This window comes from Syngnathus floridae, chromosome 9 (genome assembly GCF_059516105.1).
Source record: "Syngnathus floridae isolate MCC-2025c chromosome 9, RoL_Sflo_1.0, whole genome shotgun sequence".
NCBI classification, from domain to species: domain Eukaryota; kingdom Metazoa; phylum Chordata; class Actinopteri; order Syngnathiformes; family Syngnathidae; genus Syngnathus; species Syngnathus floridae.
This window is the reverse complement of record NC_142421.1, coordinates 3,479,882-3,496,117: the sequence shown is the minus strand read 5'-3', so window position 1 is coordinate 3,496,117 and position 16,236 is coordinate 3,479,882. Positions and strand designations below refer to the sequence as shown.

Sequence of the window (16,236 nt, the reverse complement as noted above, 5' to 3'; positions counted from 1 at the left end):
ACTCAGTGATTAAGAGACACAAATGCAAACAAAACTTGAGTCGGAAGGTTGCACCAGGAATATTTGAGGAAAAACTCATTGGGGCTCTACTGTACTGCCTCATTCCACCTCGAGCTGTTTGCAGACATAAAAAATACTGCTGTGCTGATGGGGCAGATCCAAGATCCAAATCACTGAGGCTGTCTTGATACCTAATGAGTAAGTCTGGAAGGCGCAGACATCCTAATGAAATACCCTAAGGGGGACGAGGACAGAACTCTACCCCCCCACCATTAATCTCCTGCCCAACTATGGATTGGATCTAAATTTGCATAAATGGTCAGCCTGCAGGTCTTTCACATTGGCTATAGTCATTTGGGGAGGACTCAACCTGACCCCCCCAAAAATGACAATTTGTATTGAATGAGTAATAAAATTCAATGGAACGTTAAGAGTTAATCAAATTGCGTATTCTGGTGTGCTCACCTTGGCCACCAGGGGGCAGAATGCAGCTATACAGACAAGGCAATCTTCAATTTCACGTGAAAAATAATTTCAGATTTATTTGGATCATATTCAAAAAGTGATCATAACCTTGTAGACCATGACGTGCAAACCTTGAGTAAAAGGAAAACAAAAGCCTTTGCGTGGTACAAAGCATTTTTATTATAAATGTTGAAAATACTACAGTACATTTGAGGGTATACTTTGTAGACAGCATACGGAAACATAGTAACAAAAATAAATATATCTGCACTGTGAGATATGCGTGGCTAACTATTAGTAAGTAGTCCAGTCTGATAGATTTGACTGAGAATGTCTGAATTAGGAAAACATGGGTAGTCATCATATAGTTAACTTGGTTTTGTGGTCGTCCGCTGGACCTGTCACTGTACATTTTTGCATTAGCCGGCGAATGGCTGAGAATTGGGAGTCATTTTTTTTACTCCTATGGCGTCAAATCACTAGTTTGTGACTAAGGAGCATATAGTGGCATCTCAACCAAAACAAACTAGCTATAAAAAGCTCTTTGAGCATTTATTTAAATATCCTTGATGTTCTTTAGACAATTCAGCACACTAGCAGAGTGACTGTGTCTTCGTTTTTTTTCTCCGATTACTCGTAATACCTTACGATTAATTGTAAGCAGCACATCAAGGATAACAGATCAATGCTCAAACTGCTACGATATTCTTGATTTCTAATCATCGCAAAGGCTCTCCGGTGTCATCGGCCACATGACGAAGAGAAATCCATCGACCTGTACGCAGAATTTGTTTTTAGCTATGCTATTCAGCTATTTAGAATGTACACAGCTCCAGTGCAGATATACAAAAAGAGGCGGAGCCTACTTGAAACAAGCCTCCGCTAAAAGATTGTCACGGTAACTGAGCATTTGACGCTGTTCAACTAATGAACCAGAAACTTAACAGTCGGGTAAAAAAAAAAAAAAAAGTCAAATACTGCCGTGTTCCGTTTAAATCCACAGTTTCGGTCACTTTAGGGATTCGGATAATGGTAACACAAATAAAAACAAATCGTGGAACCGTGGACAGAAATGCCATTAGTGTGAAGAAAAAAAAAAGTGCCACAGTTGGGCCACAAAGTGTTCATTAGTTGATCCTTCATTTTAGTGCAGAGGTGGGGAACCTTGGTCCAAAAAAGTCCTCAGAGGTCCTTACTAAACTTATGAACAAATATGTCAAAAAAAAATTTTCTAATGGGCCCTCTGAGGTTTTTTTTTTAATTTTCTGCATGTGGCCCATACGGTGCTGTAGGCTCCCCACCTCCGGTTTAGTGTTTCTTCATTGCAGCGGTTTCCTTCTCTTCCCGGATTGTTTAAGACATTGTGTGTGTGAGTGTTTTGAAATGTGCAGGGATCCTTAAGCGAGGCTTCTCTGTCGTGGTTTTATTCGTGGGTACAGCTACAAGAGGAAAAAAAAAAAGATGACAACCGAGCGTTAGAAACAAGGCTTGTCACATTGCTGTTTTTTTTTTTTTTTAAACAATTCCAAAGACTTCAAAAAAAAAAAAAAAAGGTCAATTCAGTAAAATGACCTGAATTTTGGTCTTACCCCAAGTAGGTTGCGGGGAATGTAGCCTTCTTTGTCTCCCAGGCGCGCCCACCACCACTCGATCTCGTCCTCGTCTTCCCTGCGTAGGACTGTCATGCAGTCCCCCTCGCGGAAGGACAGCTCGTCTGGATTCTCCCCCGTGAAGTCCCACAGGGCGTAGACCACGCCCCTGTTCATGGTGCCCATCTTCTCTTGAACGCCTGGGCACAAATTCCATTGTATGTTTTTTTGTTGAACTTTTTTGTGTTCTATTGTCCAATCTCATCAATGATCACGATTCTAAATTTATATGTGTAAAGTGACTGACCGTAGAGGAACTGGGAGCACTGGGTGTAACCTTCCTCCATCTCCTCGCACTTGTCGGCTGCCGTCTGCATGTCGCTGTACGTGGTGTTGAAGACTGCGGCGGCCGACTCCACCAGGAACTTGCACACTTGAACGTTGTTGCAGGAAGCGGCGCAGTGAAGAGGCGTCCTGCGGTCCAAGAAGAAAGACTGGCTAAGAAATCCATTTTTATTTTTTCTCAATAAATGAGAAAATATTGCTTGGAATAATCTTCCTGTCATATGCTATTTTTATTTTAGTGGGGAGAAAAGTTCTGAACTAACTCACCAGCCGTCACTGTCTGCGGCGTTGACGTTGACGCCGTACTGGACTAGAAACTTGACAATCTCCGTGTGTCCGGCGCACACGGCGTTGTGTAGCGCGGTGATGCCTTCGTCGTTGGGCTGGCTCGGGTCCTCCACCTGAGCGTGAAGGTGAGGAAAAAAAACATCACGCGTGTTCACCCAAAACGTCGTGGCACATTGGTTGGGAGTGTTTACCTCGTAGATAATTCTCTGGACCAAATCGAACTCTCCCTCCAGAGACGAGTCGAGCAGCAGGGCCAGCGGGTTGAACTTGACTCGCATGTCGTGGTCGATCCGTTCCGAGCCGGGCTTGCGCAGGTTGGTCCTTTTGCCCTTTAAGAAACAACCGTGGCAAATCAGCGTACTCCGAGGCGTCCGCTCTCCGCTGTGTTTGCGCTCGACTGAGCGAGGAAGGCTGGACGTGATTTTGCGCAAACTAAGCCGAGCGGTGAGAAACAACTTCGCCTCTCTTAATTGAGCGTTACGCAACCTGATTAGCCGGACAAACAAAAAGCGAGGGTCGAGGGAGAAATGGGCCATAATTGTTGGTCTTTTTGGGGGTAAATCCTCCTGGTGTTTATTTTTAACACAAGGAGGTGTGTGGAAATCTGGGAGAAAAGTAGGCTGAACCTCGACTTAGTCTAAGTAGAATAAGGAGCATTTTCTCCAACAAACAATAGCATTGCTTGAGAGGGATTACATCATTACATAACGTTGACCCAGCTCATGTCTGCCGACTCGACAAATCTGGCCGCGACACCTCGTCGCTCAGTTCTTACCGGGGGCAGAGCAACCTGGCCGGTGACTTCAGGAGCCTTCATGTTAAAGGTGTCCTCTCCCAGGCTGTCCTGCTCTGCTCCACTAGGGTACGGCGGCGGCGGGTAAGGCGGGAACTCTTCCAGGAAACCTTCCGGAGGCGGCGGAGGGAGGTTTGGAAGCGGGTCTTCCATACTGGCATGGGCCGGGGGCGGTGGGAAGAGCGTGTCTTCGGGGCGAGGGGCCGGGTGTGACGGAGGAGGAGGGGGGACGATGTGTTCTGCGTCGAGGAGGCCGGAGGGTGGCCGGGTTTGCTCGGCGGGAGCCTGAAGGTGAACGTTCCCACCTGGGTACTGGGGTCCCTCCACAGGTCGTCCCAGATCCGCCGGGTGGTGCTCGACATCGCTCAAGGGGCCCGGCTGGTGCGGTCCCACGGGTAGCTCCGCCCCCTTTTCAGTTTCTCCAGCAAAAGTGGGAGAGGCCGGTGTGATGATTGTGGTCTCCATGGCTGCCAGAGTGGTTTTCTGGTAGAGGAGCTTCTGAATGTTGGGCCCGGCGGGTCCCTCCGGCTCCGTGATGGAGCTGCGTTTCTTCAGGGGCCTGGGGGCGTTGGAGAGCTTCTTCCTGAGGGCCTCCAGGTCGCCGTCGCTCTGGTGCCGGTAAGGGTTGGAAATGAACGGGAGCAGCTTGGTGGGGCTGAGGGGTCGCGGGATGCGTTCCGTCTCCGCATGGCCTCCCTCGGACGGACTGGGAGCCGTGTAGTTCGCTCCGCTGTGGTCCACCTCGGATTCATGTGCCGGGGAGCGACGTTCCAAGTAGGGGTTCTCTGGGTGCTGGGAGCCTCCACCGGGAATCACCGGCTTTCCGTACACTGCAAATAAAACATGTGATGAGACGCCATGACGTTAGCGTAGTTCAAGCAACGCCATATTGCCCTTTTGTGAAAGGCTTACCACTGACAAAGCCGTTGTTGCGGCCCTGAAACCTGTTGAGGGCCCCCTGGATGCCAGCCTGCTGGGTGTACATGGAATAGATGGAGCTGGCGGCGAGGGTCTGCGGCTTGGAGGAAGGCAGCTCCGGGGTGAAAGGTCGCACGGTGGCTGCGGGCGGGAGGTCCTGCTTTGGAGGCAGGGGGAGCGTCTGGCTCTGGGAGGGCGGGAGAGGAACGTGGCCGTGGCCAGGCTGGCCTTGGCTGTTGTGTGGCTTGGCTTTAGGGAAGGTGCCCGTGTTGAAGCCCTGTTTGCCGTACGGGATGACATTTGGGCCTTTTGGTTTGGTAGGCACGGGTGGTGGGACCTTGACTGGAGCCTTGGGAGCAGACTAAGATGACAAAATTAATTAGACAATGTCTTTCTGCAACGTTGGATATATTTTGCTTCTCACCTGGGCATCCCTAACTAAGTCATCGCTGCTCTGGTTTTTGCGGAGCGAGGTGGCGGGAACGTCGGTTGCCTCAAACATGGAAAACGGACGCACCTTTTTATCCCTTTTGGGCTCAGGGTCATCTTATCACAAGACCACAAAAAAAAAAATTAAAGCTAAAACAAAACCACCATTTTGTAGGTATTTCATATCTCCTTGTATATTGCTACCTTGGTCTTTGCGAGAGTGAGACGTCATTCGTGGGAGTGTTGAAGAAGCTGGAGCATGACCATTGGACTCCAGTTTTGACGGTTGGATCCCTGAGAGACACACAAGTGAGCAGATCATGAAATAAAGTGTTGGTGTTCACATTTGAGGGGCTAAATTTATTCTAAATCAGGTTTAACTTGTCTGAAAGCTCCCTCTTAAGCAAACAAACATCACACCGTGGGTAGAATCTGATTCTGCAACTCAAAAATGATGGAAACGAGTTGAGGTTTGATTTCAAAGGTACTCCAACTAAGGAGGATCAGAAAACAAACAAAAAAGAACAAGGCGTCCTTTCCTCACTCACAAAAATAAACAAAGCTAGTGAGAAGCACACCCAACAACACTTTTTTCCCCCTCTACCTTTTCTCTTGGCTCGAAGTTCTTTCAGTGGTTCAAGTAAGAACATGGCTTCTGAGGAAGACGCATTCCAAAGGGAACAACACAAAACAAAAAAAACAATATCGGCCTTAGAGCTGGACATGTTAGCGGGGGCAGAGAAAGGAATTGTTGGCCTACAAGCCACTAAATTTTTTGGAGAAAAGCAAAATGAAACTAAGAGCAGTTACTTTCACAAAGTCCACATCAAAAAGTCACCGCAACAACAACGAAAAAAAAGTCAAGAAAGAAAAACAAAGCTGATGCTCAGGAACAAACACGGCAAACCAACCGGGGTGGCTAACGCTCTACCTTCCGAGCTCAGAGTGACGTCACGAGCGTTGGGAGCGTCACGCCTCTCTGCTCCTGCTGGGGGCAGCACAGTCTAGTCAAATGTCAGTCTGTTGACTTAGCTAAATATTTGTCGTCGTCAAGAGTCATTTCGGACGAGTCACGGGAGAGTTGGGCACATTTTAAAAACAAACAGGAGCAGGTCCGGTTTTAAAATCTTCATCCAGCACGCGCTCACCTGATCCGGGCATCCCCTGCGGATCGTACAAGGCGGCGGTGGCGTCCGGGTGGGCCGGTTTTACGAGCAGCTCGTGTCTGGCCGAACCGCCGCGGGGCAACGTGGACGACTGGATGTACGGGCCGACGGCTGCCACGCGAGAAGGACCACCTGACTGCGGTTGACTGGCCGGGCCATCGGAAGGCACCTGGGGATGGGAACATAAATAAAAACATTTAGGATTTAGCATTTGGATTACCCTGCATTTTGACTCGCCGGGACAAAAATTAATTTAGACCCTAAAACTTGTCCACCAACATCAAAACGCGTGATGTAATTCAGTTTAAATGAAGAGCCGTGCAAATGTGAGAGCAGAACAGGGTACAGATGTTCCCGCCGACGCTAGTTTTGATTACCTGAGGATGTGTGTCTTTTGAAGCCCTCTCTTTACTGGGATAGCCATTCTTGGGAGAACACAAACACAAACATGGAAGAGCAGTTCAAGGAAAAAAGTTGTACCCCCCAACTCTTGGGCTCTGCTGAACTCGGTGACTCGGAGAGGACGACTAGCTTTTTAGTCAGCGGAGTGTGTGTGTGTGTTCTGTCAGTTGTCGAGTTGGAGGAGAGAGCAGCTTGGGATGCTTTTTTTTTTTTTCCTCCTTTGTATGGCTGTGAAAAAGACTCGCTCATTGTGATTCCGGGCAGGGTGGGTGAATCACCTCCTCGCAAGAACCTTTTATGGACCTCCCGTCAAAATGAGACACCCTAGTCCTACTTATTTGTACAAGTATAATAAAAAAAAAAAAGGGCTTTTTAGGTTCATTTCATTCCACATTTCACCACCAAGCCTATTCTTTGCCCCCCCCCTGACTAAAAAGAAAGATGGTTGTGTGCCCTTTAAGGAAAACCGGTCGATCTCGCCCTTTTCCTGTTGCAAGGCAGAGATGATAACATCTCCCCTGACATTACGGCTTGTCTGCAATGTCAGCAGGGCGCTTGTAAATCCACTGGCACGTAACGGGAGGTGTTTACCTCCAGACGAGCCAAAGTGGAACGACCAGCAGAGCCTCACACAGCAAAGCAAATCGTGCTCTGCCTTTAATTCGGTTAGAAAGCGGCCACTAGAGGACGCTGTTCCTAAATGTGGTCACTTGAGTGATGCGTGCGAGCGGCTCTTACAGGTACGTTCTCTTTCTGCTGCAGCGCCGCCTTCTTCTTCCAGAGCCGATCACGGAGCTCGCTGATCCTCTTGTCCATGGCGGTTGCCTCCATGTTGCGCTTGTTCAGGTTCTCGCGCTGCTGCTGCAGCTTGGAGTTTTGGTCCTGGTTGAGCTTGTTCCTCAGCTGACAAGACACCGACGGGTTCAACCTCACGGAAGAGAAGCTGAATTGACGTGGCTTTGACTTACCTGTAGCTCCTTGTAGAGTCGCTCCAGTTCAGCCACGGAGCTCTGGTGGTCGTGGAATTTGTCCACTTTGCCACTTTTGAGCAAGTCCAGCTGTCGGCTAAGGTCTTCCACCTTGGACGCGGCCATCACCAGCTCTCTCTGCTTCTGCTGGAAGAGGTTGTTCATCTGCTCGATCTCCTCCACTGCACACAAAAACGGAAAGCGTTGAGCATAACAATCGGTTCGTAAATCCACATCTGATGTCGTTTACCTAGTTTGCCGTTGCTGAGGCGCTTCTGCTCCACTTGGCCCTTGAGGGCTCGGACCTTTTTGAGGCGACCCTCCTGGTTCTCGATGTTGTCGCGCAGGCGCTGGAGCTTCTCCTGCTCGGAGATGTGATGCTGATGACGCTGCTCCTGCTGCTTCAAGTAGCGCAGGCGCTGCTCCTGGTAGGCACACGTACGGTGCACTCAAGTTGCAGTACAAATATTTGCTTAAAAAAAAAAAGGTTTGTCTCATGAACATGAGCTGTGGTGTTTCTTGAGAATGCATAAGAGGCATCTGTCTCAGGCATCTCAAATTCTAAACAATTCACCTGCGGCAATTCATCTTACCTGTAAGGGTGAAAAAAAATACCCTCTTCATCTTACAATCATCATTTTCTTTTTTTTCAACCTAGCCCTCCTTTAATCTCCTTCCATTGGCTGTTACTTTTATCACCGCCACTACCACTTAAGCTCTTCATCCTCCATATCCAATCATCTCTACCGGCCCCGGTCTGGGCCTTTCATCTTCCTCCCCTGGCGCTGCCGGTTTGTACCTTGGAAGCGAGGAGTTGCTGTTGGGCTTCGATCTGCTGCTGCTGCCTGGCTGCCATCTCCTGGAGCTCGGCTAAAGTCATGTCCATCCTGGGAGTTGACAGCTGGAGGGAAAAGTCGTTCAAAAAAGATTTAGGATCATAATGACTGCACAATAAATTTTACTTGCATGTTTATCAAAGCAATGCAGAGACATTTTTATTTTTTTTAACAAGAAAAAGAGTCAAGTAAGCAGATTTCAAAGTCAAGACAAAAAAAAAGGTCCTTCAGAGTATCTAACATATTTTTGAAATAGTATAAAAATGTGATTCAGGCACTCACCCCATTTTCCATCCTTCGGTCTGAATGGCCCTTCACTCCATTTCTCTTTGGCTCAGATCCTCTGGAGCCCCCTAAGGAAGCAAAATGGTAGAATACACTGTCAGACATGAGTATGTATTTAATAAAAGAAAAAATTGTCCCCTATCTGGCAGGTGCTGGACGCACATCAGAAGGCTGTCAAACAAAACGCTGGCTGCCGCTCAACCATCTCCCCTCCTCTGGGAAACGAGCATTCCTCGGGATTTAACTTCATACGTCACCGAGCGAGCGGTGGGAGGGGTCCCGCAAGGACGCTTATTTTGCTTACACGAGGGGGCGGCGACGCTACGGAGCGCCGGAACAGGTTGCTTACATTTTTACGGCTGGGGAGTCGAGATCCAATAAAGCCCTGCCCCATGACCAAAGCCCTTTAGCTTGCATAATGGCTTTGGGTGACCCTTGACATACTATTACGGTAAACAGGCAAACGGGTAAAAATATAAGGCCCAAATACGTAATAATCAAAAGACTTTTTTTTATAGTCAGCTAGCATCACAAATTAAAAAAAAAAAAGTGAGATGAGTCAACTGTGGGAAAATAAGAGGGGCTGAGACAACAGGAAGAGAAAACAAGCATCTAATCTCTAGGCCAGACTCAAGCGGCGAGGGGGCAAAGGGGGCTTAGTTACGCAACTGAAGGTTGAGAGGATCGCGCACCACCAAAAATACTCCGGTTTTCTCTCTTCTTAAGGAAAACGGAAAGGTAACGAGATTACGCCAATTTGACCGAGAGACGTCGTGTTCTAATGCCGCTCGGTCTTTGAGAATACCAGGCGTTGTCTTACCGGATTCCCAACTTGGCGCTCGGTTGTGACGCAGAAAGAAGCGCACCTCCGCCCTGTGTTGTCCCCTTCGTTGGAGCACGTCCAGCATCCGCTCTCCGTCCCCTACAGCTCGCTCTGCAACACGGAGGCGGCCAACGTTTACTCGGGTTCAAAGCGCAGAATAAACACAAACGAGCCGCACGTCACATTAAGTCATCATAGTGACAGAATCAAAGCCGCGTGCGGGTCACATGACCTTAGCCACCATGATTGATGCGCTTGCCGATAACAGAGCCAAAGTCATTCATTACCCATTCTGGAAACGATTGATTCGAGCCGTTCCGTATCATAACACGTTGCGGTCGAGCAGACACTGGGAGAGAATATTCGGTGCCGCGAAATGGCTGTCCCCCTTTTTGCAAAGTCCTCCAACATGGTAATTGGCGCGGCGTCGCCGTGGTAACACAGACGCAACTACCTCCTTCAAGCTCCTCAGGAATGGATGAGATGCTCAATGGGGTCTGAGTGTTAGTTTGTTGCCGAGATTATGGATCCCATTTGCATTTAAGAGTGTTAAGAGGCCTTCAAAAAAAAAACTAAATCCCCACGCAGACGATCACACAGCTCTTTCTAGGAAACATAAACAAGATGGTCGCTTACCGGATCCGCGCCACACTTCTGACAGGTGACAGTCGGTTTCCCCCGCCTCCTTGCACAAGTCCACCACGTCCCGACACAGCGTTTCCGGAGTGATGGGGACCTCAGTAAAATGTTGATCATTGTTACTGAGGTAAACTGTCAGGAACATCTGCGGACAAAGCGAGGCCAGATCAGACAAATGTCAAAACACTCAAATCTTCTTCGCTTATGGAAATGAATGGAAATTTCCACACTACTAACACGAACAATTGGCATTTTATTTCAGCCTGTGTGTGTGTCTTGCTTCACTGATAGCAGTATCAGCAGTCCGGCCCACATTGCTCTTTGTCAACACAGAAATCAGAGGCCGGTTTCCAAAATTCCATTTCACCCGCTGCCAAGTATCTGCTAACTAGTGTTGACACCACTGTGACGATTTCCACGGCTTGGCTAAGCCCTTTAGTTTCAATATGGGCTGGTTTTCTGTTTCAGCTACGAAGAATTGAACGAGTCAAAGAACAACTGGATGATGGTAAGGGGGAAACCCCCCCCCCCAAAAATCATCCGATCTCGCGCTTTGCTGCCATCTTGTGGCATCCATAGGCAACTACAAACTTTTTGGGGTGGCTATCAATTCCTTTGTGCTTTATTAGCAACGTGCGCATCACTTTGCACTTAAAAGCCTTCTGCTAAAACTGCATTTAATAGTGGCGTGACAATACATCTGAGACTAATCTAATCTCGTTTAATCTCATGCCCGAAAGGCTTTGGGGCCAACAGAGGAATATGCTCTCAGATGTAATCTGATCATATGGTAGACATGGCAGCTTTGATAAGGCTAAAATAAAAAAAAAAAAAAAGCAAAGTAAAATAAAATGGCCATAGCGGTTTGTCGTTTTTCTTGATTCCCTCAAATGGATTCTATTCTGGGTACGTTGCGGCCTACGGGGGGCCGCGATGGGAAGACACGAGGTCGGCCGGGTCGCAGCTACAAAGGCTTTGTGGGAACGAGTATGCAGCCAAAGCTATTAGCTAGAAACTAAACTAATCGAGGTTGCCTTTGTAAGGAGTCACGTTTCCATAGCAACATGCACGTGGTCGTTCCTCCCGTGTGAAAGGCGGATGACAACAGAAAAAGGTCTGTGTCATTAGGATGCAGATAACGCCAATCGGCTCGTGAGTCACGGGCCGATGACGAAGCTAGAAACAACAACCGGGATGACGACAAAAGCCACATTTCCGACTCATCGCCGTTGCTGCCAACCTGGTTTGTTAGCCGCCATGATGAACGCCCGGTGACTCGGGGTGTTCTAGCAAAAGCAGAGCGGCTGACATCATCAAAACTTCCCAGCAATGTAGGACATTCAAATGACCCTGTTAATATTTGGAGAGTGGAGGAGAGACAACACAGCCGGGGGGGGAGGAAGGGTGAGAAAACAGTGATGCCTGCTGAAGAGCCAATTCCTCTTTGCAGTGAAGTTAATGTGCCGAGCAAGTAAATATTTAATGTGGGACACTGCAGGTATGTGCACTTTGTGTACATTTTGGTTAGTCAATTCCTGAATATAATCCTACTAATTAGGAAATGAATAAATTCTCGTTGACAGTTCCTGTCAGGCATTTTTTTTCTGACAATTTGCAAGGAAACAACATTCATCTGAAGAGTATGACGCAAAAAAAAAAAACGGATGAGGCTGTCAAAACAAACGGAAGAATTTCTGAGAACACGCTGCCTGAGGCAACCAAACGACTGAATAATGAGCAGAACACAGGCAAGTACTTTGACCCGAGGCCAAGCGAGGAAGGCGAATCTATTACTCCGATCGTCATAAGAATTCAGTGGCGGTCCCGGTTCCCGACATGTCGGACGGCTACGACAGCTTCGAAATGACAAACTGGCAATTACAGTGCGGCCGTCCCGGCTTGAGCTCAGTCGGCTTTCGCTGTTAAAGTAAAGCTGCGATACCAACGAGGCATTGGAATCGCATCTCGGGGATTAATATAATCTGCTATACATATATTAATATAAAAAAAAAAAAAATACAGCTTCTCAGCAGGCTCAGTATTACAACGATAAGCTTAAGCTGCGCTTGTTGAAACTCTATAGGCAGTCGACAGTGCCAGCAGATGACGAAGCATGACGCAAGTGTCTGAGAGAAGTTCTTACAAAGCAAGTCTCGAGTTTTTTGGGGGGGTCACTCAAAAATGACAAAGTCATTCATCGAGATTGTAGGGAAAGCGGCGAGGATGGGAACGGAATTTGCCATCTTGGAAAAAGGGCTGATGAATTGAACTGGATGGAAGAGGAACGGCAACTAGGTTGATAAAACAACTGGGTCGGACGTGAAAACAATAGTTGTCCTCTCGTGGGGAGGTATGGAAATCTTGTGGCTTTAAAAAAAAAAAAAAAAAATCTCGTTTGCATACCGCCTGGCACGCAGGTACTATATGGGTTCGTAGGAATTCATCAGTGTGTCGTGCTGCTATGACGAACGCGGTTTGAAAGCGAGCCAGGTCAGCATTCCGAAACTTACTGAGGCAAACCGAGCTCAACAACTTGAGACTTTCGATAGCTATTCGGCCTTGGGCTCATTCGGAAGAGCCCGGCGGCAGATGGAACCGGGGCTCTTAAGTAGCTTGAGGGGGTTGTTTGGACTGTGAGAAGATCAGAGCGTTTTCAAACATCAACACCGCGGCCACAGCCAATCATTTACGTCTTCCGGCGAGTGGATCGTCAAGAGTTTGAAAATTGCCGTTTGAGGGGGAAAAAAATAAAAATAAAAGACCAGCATCAATCTCAATCCACGAGTCCCTCATTCTCCTTGTCAGGGTCATTTTGCCTCTGAGGATCATCGTTCAAACGTGATATTAAGTTAAGAGGGATGAAAGCGCTCGGTCGGGCACTTTGCTTTTTTGCGGGGATGGATGGCTTTGTAATCGAGTTACGCCGCAACAACAGGATAACCGGCAAATGTAAGGTCATCCTCTTGCATTCCACATCGGTACTGGCTCGGAAAGAAGAAAAGAAAAAAAAAACCCACACAGAAAGAATTTATTATCTGCATTTGGAAACTGGTCCAAGTGAGATAAGCTATCCCGTCTGTCGATCTGCAGAACGACATTTTTGTGCTCTCAATTACTTCTTTGTATTCGCCTCTGCGGGACAACGCAAGAGAAAGTTGACTTTTCACAACATTGATTTGCGCGGCTTGGCACGATCAAATCATTCGATGCGACAACCTGCTAAGCTTCGCACACAAAAATCAAACGCAATCGAGTCAACTGTCCGCCCATCAAATTATTCCATTAATTTTCTCAGCGTTTTATTGATTGCTCTCGTATCCCTTGGACACAAAACGTCCAATCAAATGCCTTGAGGGGTAAACAGAGTAAGCAACTCCAAAAGTCGTATCCTTGCCGATTCCTCCGCAGGCTAATCTTAGTGGACTCCTTGCACACAGTTTGCTTCTCGCTGAGGTAAGCAAATGAATCAAGTCACCTCCCAATGTGATTACTAGCCGGTGGTGGGACACTGCTGCAGCATTTCCCTGGATGGCCGTCAACAGCTGCCCCCCCCCCCCACCTTTCGCACTTGACACGGCTCCAATATGTCATCATGAGTCCTTCAAAAAAGGGCAAGGCAGCAGAAAGCATCCAGATGGACTTTTTGACTCTGCCCAAATTGACTTTTTGTCTTGGGCGAGGCATTTTATAATCAGCACCCTGGTCGACATCATCATCAGTCAGGTGGGGGACAAACTGAAAAGGACAAAGTCCAGGCTACTACCCCCCCCCCCCCCCCCCCCCAAAACCTGAACACGGAGCTCCTTGTGTTTCCTCATATGGAGCCGCCACATGTCCCGTGGAATTGTACCACTTGGGCGCTAAATTCTGTACGACATGCGGTCGTCGAACTCAACTCGGCGCTCACAAAACAAATCGACAAATGTAATCGTAACTTCTTGCGATCGATATTCACTCCCCTAATTCTTCCTCTGAAGATAACAGTCCAAAGCTTGGCCGTTGACCAACCCCGGGTGCTGACGTGCTTATGTAACAGCCGTACGGCCCCGGCACAAAGTCTGCAGAGAAAGCACGCCCGCTTTTGTGTTGACACACAAGCGCTCGTTTTCCCACCAACGTGACATACCGGAGACACGGTGTTGTGGTTTCGCTGCTAGAAAGAAAAAAAAAGGACAAATATGTACCAACGTGCGTTCAGAAAGGGAGGCCTATCAGTAATCTGCTTTTTTCACTGGAGAAGAATGAGCAAGAGGTCGGTGACTGTGAACATCACATCTGGGAAAAAAAAAAGGCAGGTTTGAATGGAACGGGACAATAAATCAGCGTCACGTGATTTATATGGCGCAGCAAACCATGCCTGTCACTTATCAGCACAGAAACAATCTGCTCGTGACATTACACAGCTGAAGAGTCTCTGCGGCTCATTGTGTTCGCTAAAGAAGCCCCTCCCCCTCTATTTACAATCCCGGGAAGCAATTACAACACTGCATTCTCAGCCGCCTCCAGCCCCCCCCCCCTGGCCTGTACAAGCAAGAGCCATGGGTTCGTCACGTCGAGACAATCGGCCATGGTGTACAGATACCGTTTTGTTTTGGTTTTTTTCCCAGGGGCCTGTATCTCATTCACACACGTGCATATAAATTCAACGAACGCCAGCCGAGGGGGTAAATGTACTTGAAAGGACGCCGATATTTACGGCCGACCACACGCCGGTGGCGGGAAATAGCGGTCGCAGGTCACACGACAGGAGGAAGTCGTCTAAATGCATCCTAGTAGCCGCCGCTAAAAGTGATTCATTCACTGAGTTGTCTTACTAGAAGCACCAGTCTGAGGAATTCTTAACTATTTGACATTTTGCATGAGGCATTTTTCTTCTGTCACAATATCAGGTGTCGGCAGACGCTATAAGTGAACATGAACTTTGCAGAAAGACCAGAAAAATATGTTCATGGGTGCAAACAAGGGTATTTTCAGAAAATACTTTTCATTAGGTTTTGCAGAAAAAGTCTTCACAATCCTTCCTAGATTGTCCAACGTTGTTTCAATAAATAAATGTGCATCTGCTTTTAAGAGTCCCACCTAAAGCCAAATTTGCATTTAATCGGTGGAGACCTTTCAAATATTCCTGATAAGAGTTGAGGAATTAATGAAGAAAATCGTACCTGGTAGCGCCACCGTAGAAGAACCTTACGCAAGTACCGTGATCTCCCCACCCATAATATAAATATGGAAAATGTCTCCAGATGATACTGTTAGTGTCAACAGTGACATACGTCACAGTTTACAGTAGATCCCTCAGAGTGGACATGAAAGACACACAACAGCAGCCATAGCAACGACTGAACATTCGCCACGTCAAATTGAGGCAACGTTTTTTCTGTCACGTGATCATCAAGGATGGGATTATCAACAGGGAGGAAAGGGTGAATAAAATCACGGAACTCACCGGCATCATTTTAGCTTCGTACCGCATTTAGCTTCAGCATGAATCCACCACACTGGGAGTTTCGACGAAAGCGGAGCGACTTTAATCCACACAGCCCCGTGAAGCCGCTTTGGGCAAGGAGTCTTTCTCCTCTCCGTAACAACCGCCGTCCTGCCATTAAAAGAAGAACAAATATTAACTCGAATTATCATGGAGAAGAACAAACGTCCACTACCTGTTGCAACTATTAACATGGCCTCCCCTCAGCTAGGAAAGTTTCGACTAAGCAACTTTACACATATTCGTGAGGAGCTTAATGAAACAAAAATGTTTTCTCACCTACGCGACACACGGCTTGTTTATAAACGCAAATTCGATTGAATTGAGCGTCTTTTAGTTGATACTTACCCGTGAAAAGACGAAGGAAAGAACCACAAACTACGCCTTTGATGAACTGCCGTGCTCGTTAGCTCGCAGCCGAGCCCAGAATGACGTGACGTAAGGAGGAGGAGCAGGGAGGAAGGTGGCAGTAGGGCGGGGTAGGGGGCGCTACGGCATCTCAAATGTTCAAAAAGGCTCACTCGCGCGTTGTTATTTCCTTTGAAAATATTTTATATAATAATATAAATAAATATAAATATAAATAATATATATATAAAATAATTATTACGGTGTTTTGCCAACACCACCAACAAAATGCCTAAATAACAGTTCTCACCAACAGCTCTCGAGTTTTACATATATTTTGGCTCAAATGCTCTATTTTATAATATTATGACTCATAATAATTGTGTATGAACACGATTGCTAAATTATTTACACCCGACGAGAACTGGGTGCAACAACGTGTCATTTCGAATAAAAC

The 16,236-nt window shown here is 47.4% G+C and overlaps 1 protein-coding gene across 3 annotated transcripts; it reads right to left on the bottom strand.

Annotated features, from left to right (window-relative positions):
* Nucleotides 1-621: 621 nt before the first annotated feature.
* Nucleotides 622-15,915, bottom strand: tp53bp2a (tumor protein p53 binding protein, 2a). Of its 3 annotated transcripts, XM_088384945.1 has the most exons (20): nucleotides 15,780-15,915; nucleotides 15,393-15,542; nucleotides 9,944-10,091; nucleotides 9,305-9,418; nucleotides 8,482-8,552; nucleotides 8,163-8,264; nucleotides 7,614-7,788; nucleotides 7,364-7,545; nucleotides 7,134-7,298; nucleotides 6,371-6,418; nucleotides 5,976-6,162; nucleotides 5,032-5,121; nucleotides 4,823-4,944; nucleotides 4,393-4,759; nucleotides 3,463-4,310; nucleotides 2,879-3,016; nucleotides 2,667-2,800; nucleotides 2,362-2,528; nucleotides 2,055-2,254; nucleotides 622-1,904 (listed from the first exon to the last, which is right to left on the bottom strand). In XM_088384945.1, the coding sequence occupies exons 2-20, from the start codon at nucleotides 15,417-15,419 to the stop codon at nucleotides 1,863-1,865; spliced, it is 3,327 nt and encodes a 1,108-aa protein (XP_088241071.1). In that variant the 5' UTR covers nucleotides 15,420-15,542; nucleotides 15,780-15,915; the 3' UTR covers nucleotides 622-1,862. The 3 variants fall into 3 exon arrangements, with proteins under 3 accessions (XP_088241071.1, XP_088241074.1, XP_088241072.1); XM_088384948.1 differs by lacking the exon at nucleotides 6,371-6,418; XM_088384946.1 differs by lacking the exons at nucleotides 15,393-15,542; nucleotides 15,780-15,915 and adding an exon at nucleotides 15,109-15,222.
* Nucleotides 15,916-16,236: the final 321 nt, after the last annotated feature.